The following is a 23,535-nucleotide window of genomic DNA, read 5'->3' as shown; positions in this document are numbered from 1 at the left end:
GCCTCCAGTGTAGCAGTCCGGCGTGATGACCATTAGGCCACTGAGGAATTTCTTGTTATACTAAATATATATATATATATATATATATATATATATATATATATATATATATATATCTTATATTAGGACAAACCACACAGATTGAGCTAGCCCCAAAGTAAGTTCGAGACTTGTGTTATGGGATACTAACTCAACGATACTATATTTTATAACAAATACAACAAACATCCAAGACCCGGGCCAATCAGAAAAAGATCGTTTTCCATCATGACCCGACCGGGGATCGAACCCGGGACCTCTCGGTTCAGTGGCAAGCACTTTATCACTGCGCCACCGAGGTCGTCAATACTGATTCATGTAACCAATAAATCAACCAAATATCTTAACTTTGTAAAATTTCTTGACTCCTATGACAACAGGATCAACCGATACATTCCAATGTGAGTGACAGACACAGATGTATTTTTTTTTGTCATATTTGTCATCTGTCATAGGACCCTGGGCTCCGACGCTCATTGGAAGAAACCGGGAAAAATGTCAGATGAGAGAGATAGGACTCAAGTTATATTTTACAAAGTGAAATTACACTAAGTTTAGTAAGTTTAGGCTGTAGAGGACCTTTTTGTGTTGTATGTATATATTGTTTTACTATATTTTATCTTCATTCAATTATACGATCTTCTATATTCTTTATATTTATGAAAACTAGTTTTATTTATAGGTATTTCATGTAATTAATTACACAAAATAAACGTTTTTCTTTTTGTTTAAGATTTTGGAAGCTGAGCAAACTAGACGCCGTTGTCTGGTTGGTTACCTTCATCATGACTGCGTTCGTTAATATCGACATTGGGTTAGTATTATATTTGATTACGATCGAACTGTAATTAAAATCTCGTAACATTTTCCTGGAAAACTCAAGGGTAACCATCGAATAAGTATTACAAGACTTGTAATTTTTAAGTAGGTAGGTATTTTGACATCGAAGCCATAAATGTTTTAAAAAAGAGGAGCAATCCCTACAAAATCACACGAAGTCCAAATGAAATGTAATGGAATTTTCATAAATTTGAATATGTTCGGAAATAAAAAATATCTCTCTGACTATAATAAAAGCTTGTGGCAAAAGCGGTCATTTTTGTAAATAAGATCTAAATTAAAAATTAAAAAATAACCCATCCGCGGTTGCTGGCTTCTGCTAGAAAAGAGCTGACAATTTCAAAAATTATTTTCACACATATATACGAGTACATAGCCAAGAACACTGTCTCTTTCAAACTATATCTAAATTGGTTGAGCCGTTTGGGGCATGTATTTCACGACTGTTTGAACGCATTTTTTTTTAAATAAAGAATTTTTTTTTTAAATTTAACATTAAAATTAAAATTTACCAGTACTTTACTTATTTATAAAATAGGATAATTAAATTGATTACTATGTATGGTACAATTTAATAAACACTAATGATATCCCGCGGCGGAGGTCAAAACGCTCGTGGAATTCACCCTTGTCTGTAACGATGCCACGGATAGATATTCAGATATACACAGTTACGTTAAACGTATTACCTCTGTCGTTGGGTTGGGGATTTAAAAAAAAGGCTCCACTGGTGAAGTTATAGAATTTGCACTGTCTGACCACACAGCTCAATTGCTGTCATGTCCACTACCAACACTAGTTTCTCTTAAATCGTGGTATATTTATAGAAGAGATTACTGCGAAGAAAATGTAAGAAAATTCTGCTCCCACTTGAAAAGCCTAAAATTTATGGATATTTACGCATGTAAAAATCCAAACACAGCATTCAATTTATTTCATGACCTGTTTGTATTACTGTATAAACTATGCTTCCCTCTATGCCGCATAAAAATAAATACCCGTAAGAAGCCACGCTGGATCTCGAAAGGCATAAAAATGTGTTGCAAACGCAAGAGAGAGCTACTGTGGCAATATAGAAAAAAAAGTAACCAGTCAAACAAAACCAAGTTCAAGCTATATTCGAAAAAGCTAAATAAAATTATCACACTAACACAAAAATCACAAAATGACTATTATATAAAATCATCGACAAACAAATCTAAAGCGACATGGAACATAATTAACCAAATGAAAAATAATGTACCCAAAGACCAAATACAAAGTGTAAAGAGTGGCAACGCTTTATTAAATAATCCAGCCGAAATAGCAGAGGCTTTTAATAATTATTTTGTTGACAAGTTTAGTAAGGATAAAGTACCTGTAAAACATAACATAGCTGTAACATCTGCCCAAAATTCAATTTTTATGACTCCAACTACACCATATGACATACACAAAATAATTCAATCCCTTGAAAACACAAATAGCACAGGATACGATGAAATATGCACAAAAATATTAAAACGTACATCAGACGTTATCAGCCCCGTATTAAGCCATATTTTAAATTTATGTATATCAGAGGGGGTGTTTTACAGAAAGATTGAAAACATCTGTCATAGTCCCCGTTTTTAAGAAAAATGACCGTAAAGATATGTCCTGCTATAGACCGATTGCTCTAATACCTATATTGGCAAAGATTTTTGAAAAGGTTTTACATAGAAATATATATGACTATCTAGAGAAATATAAATTACTCTGCAAAGAACAAGCAGGGTTTAGAAAAAATAGAACAATAAATGAAGCAATTTTCACTTTTTAAACACTGTACTTACTAACTTAAATGCAAATAAATCCGTTTGTGCAATGTACATGGATCTCTCAAATGCTTTTGATTGTGTAGACCACAATATTCTTTTACTTAAACTTCAGGCCTACGGCATTAGGGGAAAGGCCTATGATCTGCTAAAATCATACCTAGAAAATAGAAAACAAATAACAGTAGTAAAACAAATATGCCCAAAGTCAAGAACTGAAAAAAAGTACATGTCCAAAACTCGAACCCTTCATTGCGGAGTCCCTCAAGGTAGTATCCTGGGACCATTACTGTTTCTTATCTACATAAATGATTTCCCAAAAACAGTAAATCATCAAGTAGTATTATTTGCTGATGATAGTACCGTTATTTTTACTGGAAAGGATAACACAACCTTACAAAATGAAATAAACAACTCCTTGGAAGGTATTATAAATTGGTTGAAATCTAATAATTTAAAGATAAATGTTGACAAAACAAAAATTATGCGTTTTCGTGACCAAAGAAAAAAATCCCATCCAATGGACATAGAATATCTAGGCTCTAAAGTTTCTGATGTAAACAATGCGAAATTCCTAGGCATCTACATAGACACTAACCTTGGATGGAAACTCCATGCTCAAAGTGTTTGTAATAAGCTGTACAGATTCTCTTATGCTCTCTATATGCTTGGTAAAGTAGTCAATAAACCAGCGGTGTTAGTTTCCTACCATGCATATGTTTCATCTGCCCTACGCTATGGAATTATGTTTTGGGGTAATTCTACCGAAAAGGAAGTAGTATTTAGAGCACAAAAGAGATGCATAAGAGCAATTTGTAAACTGCAGAAGCAGACCGACAGTTGTAAATCGCATTTTAAAGATTTAGGAATACTTACAGTCCCATGTTTATATATATTTGAATGTGTAACATTTGTAAAAAGGAATATACATTTATACACAAAACGTAATAGTAGTAGATATCCTAACAAAGTTTGTGGTCCAATAAGTAAATCTGGATATTTCCATAACAACTGTGTATTTCAGGCACCAAGATTTTATAACCATTTACCAAATGACATACTGTCATTAAATTATGTACAGTTCAAACGTAGTGTCCTGAATTTGCTAAAAAACAAGGTATATTATAGTATTGACGAGTATCTCTCTGACATTTTGTAAATTGGTATTTTTATTTTTTTATAATTGAAATTGACATAAAATTATTATAATGAATTGTATAACTGAATTGAAATGGAATGTGCACGTATTCGACTTATTATCTATCACTTTAAATTTAAATCTAAAATTGTATTTATTTTGTATTTCAGTATTGCATGCCGAAAGGCAAAATGTAGCGATACTATTTGTACATGTATAAAATCCCTGTGTTACCTACATTTGCAATAAATGATTTGAATTTGAATTTGAATTTGAAAAAACGTGTTTTTTATGCTAAATTAACGACATTTGTCTATAAGGTTGGCAGCAGGGCTGGTGGCGAGCGTTGGAGCCCTATTCTGTCGGTCGCAGAAGCCCTACACTTGTCTTTTAGGCAGAGTACTGAATACTGACCTATATTTAGACACAAAGAGGTATCGCGCGGTAAGTTATATTTCAATATCCTACTCCACCAAATAAAAAATGCAAATAATTTATTGAGAAATTTATACCCTTACAGCCAATTTTTCATGTAAAATTTTATATCATACTATCGGCCCGCCCCGGCTTCGCTCGGGTAAAACCAAAATAAAAAAGTAGCGTATGCCCTGAAGGTTTCGTCTATCTCTGTGACAAACTTCATTAAAATCCGGCCCAAAACTTTTTGAGTTTATTCGTTACAAATAAAAATACAAATCTATTCTCATTATAATATTAATATGGATAGTAATTTCCTTAAGATTGGTACTAACATTGGCTGGTGTCAGAATCTATTTAACTCGCTTAAAGGCATCTGACATGACTTCTGTGGATACCGCCCTCCCTAGATGGATTATAATTTGTTGTGTATGCTTAACCAGTGTTATAAATAACACTTCGACAAGATTTTTCATGATCTCATGTGTAACACAAGAAAAGCGAATCGGAATAAACCATGATGTTAACAATAAAGACAATACCTGGAAAACTAATTATATTAACGTTGTTTAAGCAAAACTTGTGGAACGACAAAAACTTTACATTATCAAATACGTTTAAGCACTTCTTCTGTGACTCCTTCGCGCCTCCTTCGGTGCTCGTTTCATGTCTCATGCTCTATTTTACACTATTTGTTCTATGAATGATTACATCGTACATCGTTATATATACTTTCGAATACAAGCTTTGTTTCCTTATAAGCATCTTATAAGTATAAAACTCTTATAGCACTTTCTATTCTAGTGATAGTCGTATAATGTTTGTATAACACTCCTATATCAGCTTGTCGCGTTTATTATTCATGTCTATTATTTACCTCAGTCATAATAAGCCCTCTGCTTAATAGATCCATTTCACAGTCTTCATAAATACACAACACTAAGAATTGTATGACAGTCATTAAAATTATATTGAAAACAATAAATGCCAACCATTTTATCAAACCAAAGAAACATATTTCGAAGTCCGCCGTGTAGGCATATCTGTTTGTGTTTAGTAACCTCATCTTTTTCTGTTTAGCGGTCTTGAGATTTTATCTTTATGATTTTATCCTAGATTTTGTGTGTAACCCACAGTAATTACGTGGGCCTTGAATTAAAATTGCGACTGATCACATTCAATGTTATGTTATGGAGCTATTTTACACATAAAATTTAAAAATTATAAATGTTTTTATTATTTACATGTGCGATTTGTATAAATGCCTGACAGTTACATTCTGACTGACGATAAGACAATTTTCTATTTTTTTTCGGTTATTTTGTAGTAGAAAATAAGTTCTTGAAAACTCTTTTGTTTTTTCATAGAGGTATATATGAATGTGAATCTCTTGTTTTCAAAAAATAAGTCTACTGTCCTACTAATACTATAAATGTGAAAGTTGGATGTGTGTGTGTATGTTTGTTACTCTTTCACGCAAAATCTACTGGACGGATTGTTATGAAATTTGGTACACGGGTTGAATATAACCTTTTGAATGTTCATTGGGTACTTTTTGCCGCGAAATTACCACGGAAGCGAAGCCCCGGGACGCAGCTAGTAATTAATAAAAGCGATATAACATTTTCTTGTTTTAAATAATTTTAATGTTTATTTATTGTGTTTTTGACATTTGTACAATTTATTCTTCATCGGTCCGTTTCATTTTGGTTGATGAGGGACAAAAAGTGTTAACGCACTGACTCATCTGTTATCATGTATTTCTAATACGCACATCTCTATCTTGTATGGGTGAAATGGAAGATTTATCTGTATGTAACTCTTTTTATTTATAGGCGGAAGAGTTGCCAGGAATAAAAATCTTCCATTACTGTGGTGGTTTAAATTTCGCCACTAAGAACCTGTTCAGAGAGACGTTGTTCAGGAAGATTGGTTACCAGAGGACGGCCGTGGTCCAGGAGACCGATGAGGACAACAATCTGGCCAAGAGCGAGTCGTCCGAGTGGCAGCCTAGTAGAAATTCGGTAAGTTGGATTCTAAAATTCCCAATTAGTAGAACTATGTACTAGACCAAATTCCAGTGGGTTCTAATAGAATTTCCAAGTAGGTTTATAACCTATTTACTGTTAAATATAAGCATAGTTCGAATATCTGGTTGATTTTTGAGACCAGTGTACGTATTGGTACTTATTGCGAATTTGTTGTTTACATCATGATGTCGAGGCGATTCGCAGTGAGACGCAGCTAGCCAATCACATTGCGCGATTGTGACGCAACGACAACCACACTGCAATGTGATTGGTTCGCTGCGTCTCACTTCGAATAGACTCTTATGATGAAATATAAACAGTAAAACCGCATCTCCACTCCGTACATTTTGTAAAGAGCGTCTTCTTTTTCGGCTTCTGTTCGAAAAGCATTTTCGTTTGGATCTTCATCGAATTATCAGTTGAATCCATAATAATTTTGCTCTTTTTCCACTATATTTCATTGTGAAAATCCCACTGATTCGAAGTGTTGGGACGCGACTAGTATTAATTCTTACTCGTGCCACATTAGACTAATGTACCTACTTAGTTTTCATCGACCACCACTTGCTTCTGTTGAAGGGAAAACACCGTGGGGAAACTTGCACACTGGTTGACAGTTTAAATCGTAAAAGTCACGTCAGATGCCTTAAGGAGACTTGAATAAAATCTCAACACCAGTGTTAGCGATTAATACACTCGAAAAACAAGTAATTGACGATATTTCCAGGTAAAATGCGTGATAATCGACGCGACAGCGCTGTCGTACGTGGACGCGCCGGGCATCAAGAGTCTGGTCGCAGTGCAAAAGGAGCTAGTGGCCAGCAACATTACAGTGTTGCTCGCCGGAGCTAACGGTATGTAGTATCCTCTGTCTCTGTAATATTCGTATGTTCCTAGATACATTATACTTTCGGAGATGTGACGACCCTAATGGTTGATAAATGTAGGAATTCAGATCGGAATTAATAACAAATAATATTTTTTATTGAAAACTAGAGATCCGTCCTGGCTTCGCTCGGGTAAAACTATAATAAAAAATATACCCTATGTCACTCTAAAAGGTTTCGTCTATCTCTGTGTCAAATCTCATCAAAATTGAGTTTATTAATTTACAAAAAAAAAAGACAAAAATACAAATCTTTTCTCTTTATTATATTACTAGATGTGTCCCGTTGCTTCGCTCTCGTGGGAATATTGAGAGAAAATATAGCCTATAGCAATCTTAAATAAAGTACCTTTCTAAATTTCGAATAGTGAAAGAATGTGTAAATCGGTTCGGTAGTTTCGGAGATTACCCGCCTCAAACATACAAACTCACAAGTCACAAACGCTTACCTCATTATAATAATAGTGTAGATTAGTATAGTATGGATGTAATTTTCATTACTTGACATAAACCAATCAACAAGTACGTTGCCTCGACTATGCTCGTCTCTATAGACAATAATATTCCTACGCGCCCCTATGTCGCGCGTAACTGTATACCATAACCAAACTTGATGTTCCACCGCACGAACCGTCACCCGCCCGTGCAATGCAACTCTGAAGCTGTTGTTGAAAAATACACAAGATTTTTGTTTTGCAGCTACTTGAGATCGTATCATCCCTGAAAAATAACTGTTCCCGTGTGGAATTTACGCGGGCGAAGCCGCGGGCGGAAGCTAGTAATTGTATAAGTTTTTTAAACGGTGGCAGCGTGGGAATACCGATCCGAATTTTCAATTTTCTATACTAGTAATTTTCCTATATATGCAAACTCTAACTAGCCGCGGTGTTACCCGTCTAACGTAAAAAAATACTTACGTTTTAATGCACAGTAGCGCCATCTATTTTAAAAAGGCGTCATTGACTATCTGAGTTTTTGACCAAATCTTACGGGAATCGCGTAATTTTGTGAATAAAAGTAGCCTACGTTTTAATCCAAGGTATCAGCTACTTTAATTTACCTCAATTAATTGGCCTGATCGTAAAGAATTAACAAACTACTCAGAAACTTTCACCTTTATAATATTAGTGGGATAGTGGGATAATATGCATAGTCGATGCTTACTGTTGACTGTATGTCTTAAAGAGTGTGACATTTTATAAAGTGTACAATTTCAGGCCCAGTACTGGAAATGATAGACAAATACAACTCGCTAGAGTCTGACAGACTGCAGCTGGACACGTTCCCTACGGTTCACGACGCAGTAGTGTATTACAAAGTGCTGGAGTCGAAACGACAGAGAACCACATCTGTAAATATAGCGTGACGAACATTTTGAGAGCCATTGGGTTAGCAACCATGTTGAAATGTTTTTATTTCTTTTTTTCATTTCAAATTTAGAATTTGAAGACAGATGAAAGATTTTTTATTTTTATTTTTCTATCTGTATAATAAGGTTCTTATTACAAGAAATCTGTGTATATTTTAAAATTCTAAGATAAAAAAATATATATTTTTAAACGGCGGTATAATTGATATACCTACATACATAATGATATTATTTAAAATACATATTTTTTTACATGTTTTAATGTGACTCTAGAAATCAACAGTGCTTCGATTGTAACAAAACGCTTTATTTGCATTCCGATATATGATTTGATTTCACGGAGTTTATTTTTTTCAATACTGGATGATCGCGAACATTCCTCAAAGAATGTTACATATTAAATTATTATTTGGTTGTGAATTCATATTTAATCTAATGAATAACAGTGACAAAAATACGCTGTTTTTGTCACTGTTATTTATTATTTATGTAAATTTTGCTTAGGTACTTAAAAAGTTGGGTAGGTACTTTATAAATTTGATAATATTAACTGTGTCAAAAGTATAAAATATGTACCCGTATATAAAATCTTTTACCGTGGGTGTATGTTAAATATGGACAAAACATTCTTGTCACGCGGTCCGACTTCCTTTGTCCTACCAATCAGATGACATCAACATTTTTCCTGTTAGTTCGATTCGTTTGTTAGATCACGTCGTAAGATGGCAATTTTGGTAGGTATTTTATGTAATGCCGGCTCCACACTGTCGTCGAACAGTTCGCCAAACTTTGGCGGATTCGGTATACATTGCTGCTTTATCACTGCGGTAAATAAATCTAATTAAATAAATAAACACACATGCATTCTCGTCGGCATGTGTCCGAATTCGGCGACAGTGTCGAGCTGGCATAAGGTGTAAAGTAGATTACAGCCAGATACCGATTACAATATTTACAAATAAATAATGCTTACATAGATACTTAATACAGCATCGTGAGTTTTTACGAGAACATCAAAATGTATACCTGTTATGGAAAAGAAATATTCCATTTTTCATTCGATAGAGGCGCTGCTTTCCGTATTTATAACTTTTAAGCCCTGTGTATTTGTATGTACGTGGCTTCGTAGCAGCCGAAACGGCTGAACGGATATCGACTTTTTTTAAAGCTAGATATAATTAAATCGCAAATGTGTGTTCAGCGTTTTTGAAACAAATTCGGCTCTTTTAGAAATAGAATTTTTTTTTTTCTATCTGATGACATGATGCGAACAATATCGGTGAACTTTCAAACATTTTTGATGTAATTTTTGTTAACGTAATTTGTATACGTTCTTGTGAAAATCTCATGCTAAGATAAGCTAACCTCGTCGTAAAAATTTCGTAGTCAAGTACTGCTATTATTTCTTCTTCTAATTTCTCTTTCTAATTGACTAACTGACTTATTAAATTGGCTAAAAAACTTCGTTGATTTATATATGTATATTATATTCCAAATAATAGCATTTAAATAATTATAATGCTATAAAGCAACAGACTACGAAATGTTAATTTTGCTATGAGCAAAAGAAGTAATGTACTTATTATATATAAATTATTTATAATGAGGCTAGTGATAATTTTTATATTTGAATACATATACATATATTTTTAAAAAGTTACAGTCTTGTCAAGAAAATTAAAATGTATTTAAAACGAACTAAATTATTTTGCAATTGCAACACAAAATAATGATCAAGATTGTTTGGTAAACACCAAGTGTTGTTGGAGACAGCGCGTCCTCTATATTCATCATTTGGTTTATGTAATTGGTTCAAAATGAATTAAGAGTCTCCATTAGTTACTATTAACTTTCGCACTAGTTAATTTGTGCACTAGAAGGCATGTAAGATTATTTTTCTAAATTGTTAGTACTTTTTGTAAAGATATATTTATGTGTGGCAGTGGCACTGTGAGGTCACAAAATTAATTTAAGGGCGAGTCAAATACTGACACATACTATTCTTGGGGGCCAAAAATTTTTAAAAACAAACTGTTTTTTTTTTTGTTACTATAAAATGACTGAAACAGTTATTTATATAAAATGAGGAATTGTTTTTCGTATTTGCTTTAGAAATTTTTGGAAAGCATTTATTCGAAGCCTAAATGTAGACATGTACATATAATCTAGATCACTAAATAAATTGAGCAATGCAATCCAATGTTTGGATTTATATTGGTGACAGGTGATTGTTGTATCGTGTAATGAATTTGCCGTTAAAATAATTTTGTCATACCTTTTTATTTTGAAATGTACTTGTAATGTAGCGAATTTATTTAGTATTGAACTGTACAATGATAGTGTCATATATTTAGATTTATAAGAATATTGTGATATTTTGTACCTTATATGAAGTGTACTTAGATAAAACAATAAATATCGAATATTTTACAATAAGTATTTGTTTTTTTAATTAGGTAAGGTCGGATAAATCGTATATGGTCCTTAGGCAATGAAATTATGACATCCTATAAGAAATTTTTGTAACAATTTTTAATTTTCCCGTGCGCTAATTTCTAGGCCCTATGTTCTTTTTCTGTGAAAGGATGAGAATTAAAAATTAATATGGAAATAAAACTATAAGAAATTCAAATCATAAGATAGTCTCCAGGACAATTATTTAATTAAATGAATAACAAGTAATAATAATGATTTAGGTTTAAGATGATCGATCCCGCCGATAGTCGCTTATATGTACAAGACAAAAGCACGTCAATCGATATTTTAACTTATGTTAAAATCAACAAAATGAACTGTATTACGCCTCTACACATGGAATCTAGTACCGGCGGATTCGGCAATCTTTAAAACAATATTCTAAGAAATATACTTGATTAATATTACATTAATAATCTTCGGTGCAATATCTATACATATAATAAAATTGTAATAAAATCAAGCTCTCAGAAAGGGCAATCTGTCCTAACATAATGGAGATTCGAAAATCATGGAAACTGGATATGAATATTGAATGAACTAATGGCCATTCGGTCACAGAAATAGGTCTAGATTTTCAAAATGTATTTTTACGTAATTGCCCAAGTAAATATTGATGTTATTCCATTACACCTCGTTATGATATATACTATTGTCTAGTTACGATTTAACAGGTAACCTATCGCCTAGGTATATACCCGAGTCAATGAAAACAAGACATTTTGAACTATACGATTTTTTTACAGCGCTTGCTATTTTTTTTTATCCTTTATTGCAGAAATGCCACTAGTTTTGCAGTGTTACTATTAATGAAATGGAGAATATTCTCAAAAGTGAAGTTTAAATGTGAAAATTTTCAATAGGGACTAAATCCCTAAGATCACATCCAAAATGGAACCTTACCTAATCAAGAACAGTCCTAAACATACACAAAAATTAACACTAGGGAAAGGCGAACAAAGCTCGTCACAAAGGACAACTTTTCTCTTTTTACCGATTTCTAATCTAATAATAATTTACACAACACTTTAATTTAAAAAAAAAAACTTAAGAAAGGTACAAGGGGTGAAACGCTTTGTTTCCGTTTAAAGACTGTCTGCATTTGGGGCATCTTTTCATTGTTTTAAGCGATTTCTTTAGGCATTTCTTGCAAAAAACATGGCCGCATTTGGTCGAAGCTAAAGGTTTGTTGAGCATATCGTCCCAACATATTGGGCATTCTAGCACGGATTTTTTAGTCTTTTTGGGGCTGATTTCTGGCGTATCCTCGGTATTGTCATTCTGTAAATAGATGAAGCAATTAATTAAATATTTCTTTTCGATTCCATTTTAATTTTAAAAAAGTCTCAAGAAAATGTGTATACATATAGTTAAGACTCGAGATCAAACACACCCACGACGGAGCCGCGGGCAACGTTACTCATACACAAGTCAATATGATACCTACATTGATAAGCAAAGGGCGTCAATACATTTTTGCTCCGTGCGCTCTCATGACATGCATGAATAGTTACGCCCACGCTGCACATACACTATAACAGGGAGTGAAACTCTGGAATTTTCACCTGATTGCATCAAAAAGGAGTCATCCACAACGGAAGGAATATAAAGACTTACTACTTCAACAGGATTTGCTGAATCGGCTGCTCCACGGCGTCTTTTTCCTGGACTTCCTTTCTTAGCCGGACTCCTTTGTTCGTCTGAATTATTTACTACGATAACTGAATCATTTACGGCATCAACACTATCTTCCACAGTTGTTGTGGTAGGCCTAGGTCTACGTCTGTTCCTGTTTCTGCTGTTTTCAGTCTCTCTCCTTCGAACACTGTTGTTAGTCGTGAACGAATCGTTTATTTCAATAATTGTATCACTCAGCAAATAATTATTGTAATCTATTTGATAAAAAGAGCTCGTCAAATCTACCGTGTCGAAGTCTCGGCTCATTTCGAGGAAATTTCTTTTAAGATTTTCTATGATGTAATTCAGTCCGAGAAAATTATGTTTGAAATGTAGGTAATAAGGCAAAAAATTTTCGTTTTGTACCTCCGTTATTTATTTAAAAATGTCAAAGAGAAAATTTTACCGCACAGGAAGTCATGTACAAACTATTATTGTTTTATTAACCATCATCTTCTATTTTTTATTTGTTCCAAATGTCCATTACTATTAAAAACAATGTAATAATTAATACATAATTCTAATTAAATGACAATATGGAAATTCAAATGATACGAGACCATTTATTTTATTTTTTTTCCGGAAATGAAAGTGAAATGTCATTTTTACATTTATAGAGATGTGAACTTGGTATTATAAGTCGATCGATTTTATACTTTATATTTTCCATGGAAAATGTTATGAAGTTGTTGTATTATTATTATTTTAACCTACGTGCCCTTCTCTGTTTTAATTTTGTACTACTTGATTGTAAGCTAGTTTGGCCATGGAATTAGTAGATACTCCGAAGTACTTATTAAATCCATGAGTTTGCCATAATAAAATGATGTATTCAAAGATATTTCGCATTCGATAGGCGCACAAAACACTATTCATTCATTTCATAAACCAAGAAAAAGTTTTTAAGTTAGACCATCAGCAATACAATAGTGAAACTACAGCAACTTTTACACAGAATATGTTGCGTGATATAGGTATGCAGCAATATAGGCAAAGTCAGCTTATATGTCTTTGATATATACCAACGAAAGTTCTTTGTATAAGTAAGCGCGCGGTCTGATATTTCCGATGAACCTAGGTACTAATTTGGTAGATACAGACATTTCTTTAAATATCTATGTCTACAATATGAGGACACCTAGACCACAGGACGAAATATATATGCAATGAATTACTAAAGGGACAGATAAGTTCAGTATTTTAATAGCAAAAAAATAATTGAAAAACAAATGGGTTTAGTCTAGGTGGAACAACTAATTTTCAGCTCATAGGCCCAAAGAGGCGGCTGACTGGAGAAGCCACGCTTTTCTGCTTCAGGCTGTACTTCATATGGATTCCGCATTACTTCTAGGAGGAACCTCACCTGAAAATAAATATTTCAACGTCGGTTTATTTACCAATTATAAGTAACGAGTTATATAAATATATATACTGATGACATACTTTTTGGAAGTCTTCCTTTTCAGCGTCCAGGATCGCTTCGTGCAGCAGCCAGTTGCGCGGCACGTACGCGGGGTTCACGCTCAACATGCGCCGGCGTCTCTCATCCTCGAACATACCGCATGAGCTGGCGTCAACTGTACAATTATTTTGAAAATAAAATTTATTAAGAAAATGTCTTGTTTTTGTGACACTTGTACGCTTAGTTCACGGCTACTGTGTTTGTTGTCGTTAAACCTATCCGTATTGGATCAGTCGTGTAGGTTAATAACTATTAACTATTTAAAAATAGAATGGACTATTAGTCCACCCGTCGTGGTTGACGGGTGGACTAACAGTCCATTCTATTTTCCAATCACAAGGAAGGTGCAGGAAGCAAGGCAAATATCAGGTGTTTTGTAATTGTCATAATGTGTGTGTGAAAGACTGTGAAGACAATAATGAAACACAACACACCAGCTTCTTTGTCAAGCCGCTCGCGGTACTGGTCTAGCCAGCAGCCCCACGACGCATGTGACGACAGCCGTTTCAAAGCCCATTTCTCTTCCAGCTTACATTCGCTCACCATTTCACATGGCTCTAGCTGTAATGTAATAAACAAGTAACAGAATTTCACCATTGAACTGTAATTATACAATATAAACATATCAAGAGTAATACTTCAGCAAGTTGCCTGAAAGTGGACGTGAAATCTGCGCCGGTTTGCTGCATCATATCTAGAAGTTTCTCGATCAACAGCTCGTCTCCCCACCGCTCCTCTTTCAGTCCCACCTTCATCAAGAATGTTTCCCTGAAAACAATTACCATATCAATCCCTTCTCTATCGACCAAAACATTTACTGGATATTAAATGCCTGGATCATCCAGCATTTTCCTATGACTAACAAAAAGACGTAAATTAACTTATAACTCAGATTAGATGAGCACAATTTCTTTCGATGCAATTTTTTTCTATACTCTGTCTCTCATCTCACGAGCGTTTTCCCGGTTCCTTCCTTAGCCGATGAGCATCAGAGCCCAAGGTTCGCTTTCCTACTTTTACGTCTCCACTTCCCTAGTTGGCAGACAAATCTTTTCTTTACTCACAATATCTTATTCTTGCAGTAAGTATCCAAGGTCTTCAGGATGTGAGACATGTGCACTTGCTGGGATGAAGTCAGCAGCGGCTTGAGAGCGTTTGCCAGTTGCCCCACGTTCCAAACAACGACCTGTATGTACATCACGATCATTGGAATCATCGTCGTGATTAATATTAGATGGAACGTAATGTGTAAATTAAGTAAATTTAAGCAAATAGGATTTCTTGCCATTTATTATGAAAGCACCATGGACCTTAAGTATATTATTATCTATTCACACCGCAAGGTCTAAAATAACTTTGAATAATAATAACACAGCCACACAAAAAAAAAAAAGTTTTGGCCTGGGAGTCTGACTATGTCTACTACATGTTTTTGGGGTCGCTGAATCCGAATCCGAAGTCAATTTAACCCCAGCACGTCAGGGTTTGGACATAACCTCAAAAAACACTCTAAAATCCATTAAAAATGAAAAAAAAATAAAATTTTTTTCGAGCTTTGGGTCTCACCATGTATACTATATGTTTTTCTGATCGCTGAATCCGAATCCGAGGTCAATTTTACCCCAGCACATCAGGTTTTTGACATAACCTCAAAAAACACTTTAACATCCACTAAAACCATATAAAAAAAAAAATTCCAGCCTGGGAGTCTGACTATGTATACTATATGTTTTCGAGGTCGCTGAATCCAAATCCGAGGTCAATTTTACCCCAGCACGTCAGGTTTTTGACATAACCTCAAAAAACACTTTAAAATTGACTAAACCAATAGGAAAACCAACAGCAAAACTATCGTGGCTTGGATTCTATAATGGATTTTAGAGTGTTTTTTGAGGTTATGTCCAAAGCCTGACGTGCAGGGGTTACATTGACCTCGGATTCGGATTCAGCGATCCCAAAAACATATAGTATACATGGTGAGACCCAAAGCTCGAAATTTTTTTTTTTAGTGGATCTTAGAGTGTTTTTTGAGGTTATGTCCAAACCCTGACGCGCTGGGGTTAAATTGACTTCGGATTCGGATTCAGCGACCCCAAAAACATATAGTAGACATAGTCAGACCCCCAGGCCAAAACATTTTTTTTTGTGTGGCTGTGTAATTAATATTAATAATTTCTTTATTAAAAAAAAACACATGCTTACAAAAATTGTTTAGTCGATTGGTGTTCCTGTGCCAGGTGACACCGCTCTTCCGAATGTAACCAGTGTTCTATCAAGATGAATACCTACCTACCCACGAGTAGCTACTTTATAACGTGACATGTCTCCTTGCAGGTGCGAGATTGAAAATATTTCTCAATAAACTCACATCAGGTTGTTTGGCCAAGGCGTATCGCCCTTCACCGTCGGAGCAATTGGCGACGAAACCACCGTCATAAGAGTCCACAAAGCCAAACGGCCCGTAGTTAACAGTCAGACCCAGAATGCTCATGTTGTCTGTGTTTAGGAGGCCGTGAGTGAAACCGAGACCTGTGACATTTCAATTTCAAACCGCACTTTAATATGATGATGGAGTTTCTAATTTCTTCAAAACTGAAGATCAGGAGAAGAGGCAACGAAAAGTCCATTGAAATTGTTAACAAAGTAGGTAATACATCGACAAGAGTCTAGCTCTTAAATCGGAATAAGATGTCACGAAAGGTAATGAAGACATACGGTTGGCTTCGATGAAACATAAAACTAGTAGAACATTTTTGGGTCCATATGTTCTGCCTTTTTAAGATTCCGCACAAAATTAAAAAATACCGGAACCCTTATAGGTTACATGGGTAAAAGAGACATCATGTGGACGTTAGTGACGTGCTACGTGTTGCATATTTCGTGGTAGGCCTGCACATTTAGGCAATATATCCTTGAATGCATTTTTTAACAACAAACCTTGCCATTTAGCGACTAAATCCAATGTTCTATGAGCTATTTCGGAGAACAGTCTAATGAAGCGATTCTCGTCAGTCAAATGTATGTCCGGGAAATACTCCTGTAAAATCGATAAAGAAGTTACTTCCACGATTTTCAAGTTTAATATAAATAGATAGCTTGAAGTAAGTATATATCTACTCTTTCTCATCTCAGTATAATCCTTTATTCTTCGTAAGCCGTTAAGTCCTTTTCCAACTCCTGGTTCCTTCAGCTCAGCTTCAAAGACAGAGACCAGTTTCCTACTTTTTTTTTGTAAGTAACAAATTATACCTTGATAATAAAGTCGGACAGCTGCTTCAACACTTGGATTTCTCCAGTGCGTGACAATATCTCTAACGATCCGAAGCGGAACCAACTTTGCGACAAGCGCAAGATAACAGAGGCGTGCTCTCGTCTAGGGTTCCCGTTGTAGTACAGGTCGCGGCTTACTACTTCATCACTCACTGTGAAATAATCTACTGTTAGATAGGTACTATTATATTATAATAGTAACTTTCCGTTATTGTATCCTAAGGATAACTAGTGGATGGCGCTTGCGGGGGAGAAGGAACGCTCCAACACTATGATGAATACATCATACGTACGATTTTCGGGCTCAGTTCACGGCTAACGTGTGGCTATCAATATTTTAAAAATCGTGAAAAAATATAAAAAATATTTGTATTCTCCTTGTTGTATCCCAATACTATAGCTAAGAGATAGATATCCGCTGATGCAGCCTCTATTATTAGAATAAAAAGGTACAAAAAGGCCTCTTAAATGGTGGCTCCATGAAAGACTCAAAGGATGGAAGAGCCCAATGGTCCCGTAGTTGAAAATGCGTAGGTACCAACATAATTCATTACTGTACATTGTGTAATGTTAGAGATTATTCATAATAGAGATCTCAGATCTCTGCCGTTACCACACCGCGTACGTGAAATCTGCACCGGTTTGCTGCATCACGTCTAGAAGTTTGTAGATCAACAGCTCTTTCAGTCCCATGAGATTTCTACATAAGGAATAATAATATGACTACAATTGATTGTCTCCATAATTTCTAACCAACAACCCCAGCAGCTCTCGTTGTAGGTATCCCGAGGAAATGGCATGCCTCGCTTGCGATCATCTCCCTGATGGTGGCTCGGAGTACTGCCCTGCCGTCGTAAACGCGAGAGTACGGTGTCTGTCCCGATCCCTTCAGCTGAACCTGCCATCTGACTCCTAGTCTGAATTTAAAAAGAACCGGCAACAATATTAATATATAAGCTATTTAAGGAATTATAAGCGTTGAAAAGCAAATGCTAGGCAAACGTATTACCGAAGAAGGTTGACGTCAGGCAGGCGGCCTGAAAAATAGCAGAATCTTCGAAAAAAATAATTTTTAAGCGGTTCCCGGCTTTCCAAAGTTTTTTCTGTTATCGAATCACGCTCATATGAAAGAGATATATTCAGGGAATTTGAGAGATATACATATTCTAAATTGCGTTTCACCTGTTCACATATTCTCCTAATATATGAGCTCTTCCATCTCCTAGCTGTCCGACCCAGGAACCGTACTGGTGACCGCCATAACTGGAAAATATTTGAAATTCAAAAAATATATATTTTTTTCTAATACTATGTCGTAAAAAATAACACATATATTCACCGATGAGCAACTGGTAATGCTCCATATGGCAGTTTTCTACCAGCAATAAAATCTGCAAACTCCTCACGAGTGATCATCTCTGGATCCATATCGAGGATATTTATCAAAGCGTCTTCCGAAGCACAAACAAGACGTATATTGCGGTCAAGTGGCCGGGGAGTAACCTGTACATTTATTTGAATTATTAGTCTATACCTCAATATTACAAGCTTCAAACTGAATCTAAAAAATAAATCAATTAGGTAATTGATTTATTAATAGGTAAGTACCTATTTTATATTTTGAAATAAATAAATATCTCAACAGACTAATAATATTGATTACAAATTATATGTTTCACATCACTATACCTCTGAAAATAACACGTTTTTTATGTTTGATTTAATTTGATCATGATTTTCATCAATAGGCAGTAATATGTATTTCGGATATTGGCTAAATCTCCATTCAGTTAAATTTCTTTTTAAAGTTACAGTTTCTCCTTCCATTTTCATTGTAAATAAAAAAATAAATTTTATCCGTGTAAAATGAGAAATTCAAAATTTCCCGGCTTGCGCGTTCTTTTTTGACATTTGCTTGACATCTGAGTATAATATGTTGCTATTGTCAAAAACAGAAATAATTGAATTTGGAAAATCTGAAGGACGTCATTTTGTTCCTTTAAACATTTTTGATACCTAGTTTTGTTAAATAATTCTTGATTTATTATCTTGGCCTAGCCTGCTCTGCGCGGCTACAAAATATATTATTATGAATTTTATTGTCACAATATGTACTAGCTTGGTACTGGCAACATTATATTGTTACATACGTATTCATTGGTTTGTTTTCAATGGAAACTTTTCAGTCGAAGGAAAAAAATAATTTCATTTTCCATGTCACACACATTCGTTAAAATACAAATAAATTTAAAATATTTTTTTTATTAATTTTAATATTTTAATCAAACTAACAACCTATATCAAAATAGAAATTTAAAAAGTCAAAAAAGATGTTCCGATTTCGGTCAAGGTCATTATATATTGGCAAAATAAAACTACTATTTTACTTCCTAATTTTGTTCGGAGAATGTGGTCGATTTATTTTGGCTGGTTTATATCAATTGGATCCCATCCGGTATGAAATTCGTCAGTTCGGCGACCGTATTTCAAGTTCACTTTCGAGAGTGAGCCACTTTCTCATTTTCTCGCTTTCGAAAAAAATTCCTAAACACTGCAAGTCCGAGGAATCAACTAGTTTCCGCGAAATAGTGTTGAGAGGTGAATTATCGTGGTGGACTGTCCAGTAATTATTTGTTTTGAATGGATTTTAATTGACGAATATGGTGTATACGGAGGGATATTTGAAGGAAAAGCTGACCAAGGAATTGGACGCCGTTCACGTCGTAAGTACTGTCAAAATAGCCTTATTGACTATCCTATTACCGCGCCACGTAAAATATTTTTTATGAATGAAATTTGATGTGATAACTGTTGAAAGTGCGTGTCTGACGTAATGACGAAGAAATCTGATCCGGATAGATTCAATGTCACGAAAGATGCATTGTTGCCGGGGTTATTTTTCACGTTGCTGGTGCGGTGGTGTGTAGCCGCGTATCCTTACTCTGGGTTCAAGAACCCGCCTATATATGGTGATTTCGAAGCTCAGAGGCACTGGCAAGAGATAACAGTTCACACGCCGATCGCCAATTGGTATCATAATACAACTCAAAATGATTTGCAATATTGGGGGCTGGATTATCCCCCGCTCACGGCGTACCATAGCCTCCTCATGGGGCTGGTCGCAGACTGGCTGGATCCGGAGTCTGTGCGTCTGTTCGCGTCAAGAGGCTATGACAGTGAATCACATAAGACCTTTATGAGGTGGACCGTGTTTCTCAGTGATATTTACTTCTATGTGACCGCTGTGCTCTGTATATGTATTGATGCCGAACGTGTGAAGCCTAAAGATTCAAAAAATGTGTTTAAAAGAATGGACATATCAACTATTTTATTCCTTTTATATCCCGGCATGATCTTGATCGACCATGGTCATTTTCAGTACAACTGTGTATCATTAGGTCTGTTTCTATGGGCTACATTTTTCATTATTGCCATAGAGAATGATGTGTTGGCAACCATATTTTTTGTTCTTGCTCTAAACTACAAACAAATGGAACTATATCATTCATTACCATTCTTTATATATTTATTGAGAAAATGTTTTATCGGAGTGCCGCCGAGAGGGAAGTTTATGTATATTATTAATAACTTCAATAAGTTGGCCATTACTGTTGTCTCTTGCTTTATATTAATTTGGTATCCATTTATGGGTTCTTGGAAAAATACTCTTCAAGTGATTCATAGAGTGTTTCCGTTGAAGAGAGGAGTGTTTGAAGATAAGGTCTCAAACTTTTGGTGTTTCATAAATGTTTTTATTAAGCTCAAAACTGTGTACACAAATGAGGATATGGCCCAAATGTGTCTGGTAGCAACATTAGCGGCCATTACTCCATCGTGCTTAGATTTGTTCTTTAGGATTAATAAGAAAAAGTTTGTTTTAGCCCTTATCAATGTATCACTATCATTTTTCCTGTTTTCGTTCCATGTTCACGAGAAAACAATACTTCTTGTGTCTGTGCCGGTCGCTTTGCACTTCCCCGAAGACCCTTTCATGTGTTTCTGGTTCCTCCTAGTCTCATCGTTCAGTATGCTGCCGTTGCTCATCAAAGACGGTTTGATAATTCCATTTGCAGCTACTAATATTATCTACATATGTTTTTATAGCATTTCAATCAAATTGTCACAACCCAACACGGGTTTATTTTCATTTTTCAATGCATATCGTGTCTTCAACACTGTTAAGCCTTTAACAAAAAAAGAGAATTCGGTCCTAATGACTTTATTGAGTTTGAACTTCTTCTTTTCGCTATTGGGTATGGTGGCTTTAACGATTGCCGCTCTGGTGATTCCACCTCCGCCGGCACTTCCTGACTTATTTCCGTTGATGATATCGGTATACTCATTCTCACACTTCTTACTATTTCTTTTCTATTTTAATCATCAACAGCTGTCTCTTCCAATCAGTCTGCCAGCTATCACCAAAGTTAAAACTAAGTAGGTTTCTGTTATTAATTGTTAGAAAATGCTAAAAAAAAAAACAGAAAAATTACAAAATATATCAGATTTTTTTAAAAATATAACAAGTTATTCTTGTTACTAACTAAATAGTTCAACTAGCGTTCAGTGGCTCAATGCTATTTTTTCAAATCAAAAGGAAGTTATATTTTCATACAAAAAATCCGACATTTGAAAAACAAAATCGCAATTTACTTACACACTTAGCCACTGTATCCCAATATAGTACTTCCACAAATTTATATATATATATATATATATATATATATATATATATATATATATATATATATATATATATATATATATATATGCTTATATATTGTGAAAATTCTGATATATTGTGTATTATTTCTCTAAAATTAAATTCTTTTCCATACTTATATGAGCGTTTTCCTTTCTCACATGTATTCTTGCATGCACATACACAAGTTACTTAAATATTATGCATCTTTATTTGTTGTTAGTCTTTAGAATTGCACAAACATGCTCGGTTTGTGTTGGGAGTTTTGCCATTTTGTTTGCGATTATTATCAACAAATGAAACTATGTATGAGTGTGGTTTCATTCAAATTTTAACTTTTTATCTTAAAAGTAAGACGGTTCTGTTGTAAATTTTTTAATCGAAAATTTTGCATAGTTTTGTAATGGTTTGTAATACCTATTTAAAGAAATATGTACAAAAACATTCCAAATAAAAATTATTTGTAATTTTAAAAAACTTTTTGTATGAATACTCATCATTTCCTTAGTTCTATATTATTTAAGTATTAATTTATTTACAGTATGTTAACAGGTATATTAACAATGTTAATCAAATAAGGTTAATAAAATATCTTTATTGTACAAAGAGCACATGTTTAAAATACATACACAACAAGTAGGTAAATATAGTAGGCGGACTTATCCGATGAAGGGATCTCTTCCAATTCCAATCAATCACCGATAGTTAGGCACCTATAATTTTACAAGCTTATTTTTTGTTTCTAGAATTTTCATTACTAACACAGTTTTACAGAAAAACTTACTTTAAATCGGAACTATATCCTTATAAACTCTATAATAAAACTCTACTCTCCTAACTCAAAGACCTAATAAAACTCATAAAAAAGTTGAAACATACTAAGGTAAAGCATGTTTTGTCACTATCGTGCTTTACATAATTTGGCATTGTTAGAACAAGACAAAATATACTTTTTTTTATATATAAAATAATATAGATAATTTCGCCCCAATCATACATGCACCATATGATTGGAGCGAAACTATATTATTTTTACATGGGGGTTGGGGTTTCGCAAAGAATACAAGTAACTAACAAGCGTGTCAATAACCCTATGTATGATGTCTGTATATTGATTGGTGGCGCGTGTTGAAATTGAATTATAGACGTCGATAAGGCCTTGAATTGCATAACATTACAACAAAATGGTTTGTGCATATTTTTGACATTGAATTAGTTGAAGTCTTGAAAGTCTTTGGAATATTAGTAGCTCCAAATGGACTCCCTTGTATCGTGGTCGACATAAACATAGGAACGGGCACAGCACACCCAGATATGTGATCACACATATACACATATTTGGCCGCATTGGGCATTGAACCCCAGATAGCGCACGGGCGTGGTAACCGCTGCGCCACCGAGGAGGCATATAACGGAAGACATCGTAAACTGAAGAGA

The 23,535-nt window shown here is 34.6% G+C and overlaps 3 protein-coding genes across 9 annotated transcripts in view; 2 read left to right on the top strand and 1 right to left on the bottom strand.

Annotated features, from left to right (window-relative positions):
- Prestin (prestin) overlaps positions 1 to 10,951 on the top strand; it is a 37,019-nt gene extending 26,068 nt beyond the window's left edge. For all 6 annotated transcript variants that reach the window (XM_053760882.1, XM_053760879.2, XM_053760876.2 and 3 more), the window contains 5 exons: positions 773 to 853; positions 4,134 to 4,257; positions 6,066 to 6,254; positions 6,988 to 7,114; positions 8,364 to 10,951. In XM_053760882.1, coding sequence (XP_053616857.1) covers positions 773 to 853; positions 4,134 to 4,257; positions 6,066 to 6,254; positions 6,988 to 7,114; positions 8,364 to 8,512 — 670 coding nt within the window. In that variant the 3' untranslated portion in view covers positions 8,513 to 10,951. The remainder of the gene's footprint in view (positions 1 to 772; positions 854 to 4,133; positions 4,258 to 6,065; positions 6,255 to 6,987; positions 7,115 to 8,363) is intronic.
- A 2,886-nt stretch (positions 10,952 to 13,837) lies between these two features.
- Positions 13,838 to 23,535, bottom strand: part of LOC128678968 (protein adenylyltransferase SelO-like) — a 40,119-nt gene continuing 30,421 nt past the window's right edge. Inside the window, exons 1-12 of one of the 2 annotated variants that reach the window (XM_053760883.2) lie at positions 19,089 to 19,336; positions 18,739 to 18,902; positions 18,582 to 18,662; positions 18,153 to 18,316; positions 17,379 to 17,551; positions 17,067 to 17,166; positions 16,498 to 16,658; positions 15,194 to 15,315; positions 14,768 to 14,897; positions 14,564 to 14,690; positions 14,111 to 14,244; positions 13,838 to 14,030 (exon numbers count right to left, since the gene is read on the bottom strand). In XM_053760883.2, coding sequence (XP_053616858.1) covers positions 13,908 to 14,030; positions 14,111 to 14,244; positions 14,564 to 14,690; positions 14,768 to 14,897; positions 15,194 to 15,315; positions 16,498 to 16,658; positions 17,067 to 17,166; positions 17,379 to 17,551; positions 18,153 to 18,316; positions 18,582 to 18,662; positions 18,739 to 18,902; positions 19,089 to 19,232 — 1,623 coding nt within the window. In that variant the 5' untranslated portion in view covers positions 19,233 to 19,336 and the 3' untranslated portion in view covers positions 13,838 to 13,907. Of the gene's footprint in view, positions 14,031 to 14,110; positions 14,245 to 14,563; positions 14,691 to 14,767; positions 14,898 to 15,193; positions 15,316 to 16,497; positions 16,659 to 17,066; positions 17,167 to 17,378; positions 17,552 to 18,152; positions 18,317 to 18,581; positions 18,663 to 18,738; positions 18,903 to 19,088; positions 19,337 to 23,535 lie in introns of those variants that run through there. The other variant, XM_053760884.2, reaches the window with a different exon arrangement.
- gny (garnysstan) lies at positions 20,129 to 21,962 on the top strand. Its single transcript, XM_053760885.2, has one exon. The coding sequence runs from the start codon at positions 20,233 to 20,235 to the stop codon at positions 21,835 to 21,837; it is 1,605 nt and encodes a 534-aa protein (XP_053616860.1). The 5' UTR covers positions 20,129 to 20,232; the 3' UTR covers positions 21,838 to 21,962.

Source organism: Plodia interpunctella, chromosome 21 (assembly GCF_027563975.2).
Source record: "Plodia interpunctella isolate USDA-ARS_2022_Savannah chromosome 21, ilPloInte3.2, whole genome shotgun sequence".
Classification (NCBI taxonomy): domain Eukaryota; kingdom Metazoa; phylum Arthropoda; class Insecta; order Lepidoptera; family Pyralidae; genus Plodia; species Plodia interpunctella.
This window is presented reverse-complemented; position numbering and strand designations above follow the sequence as displayed.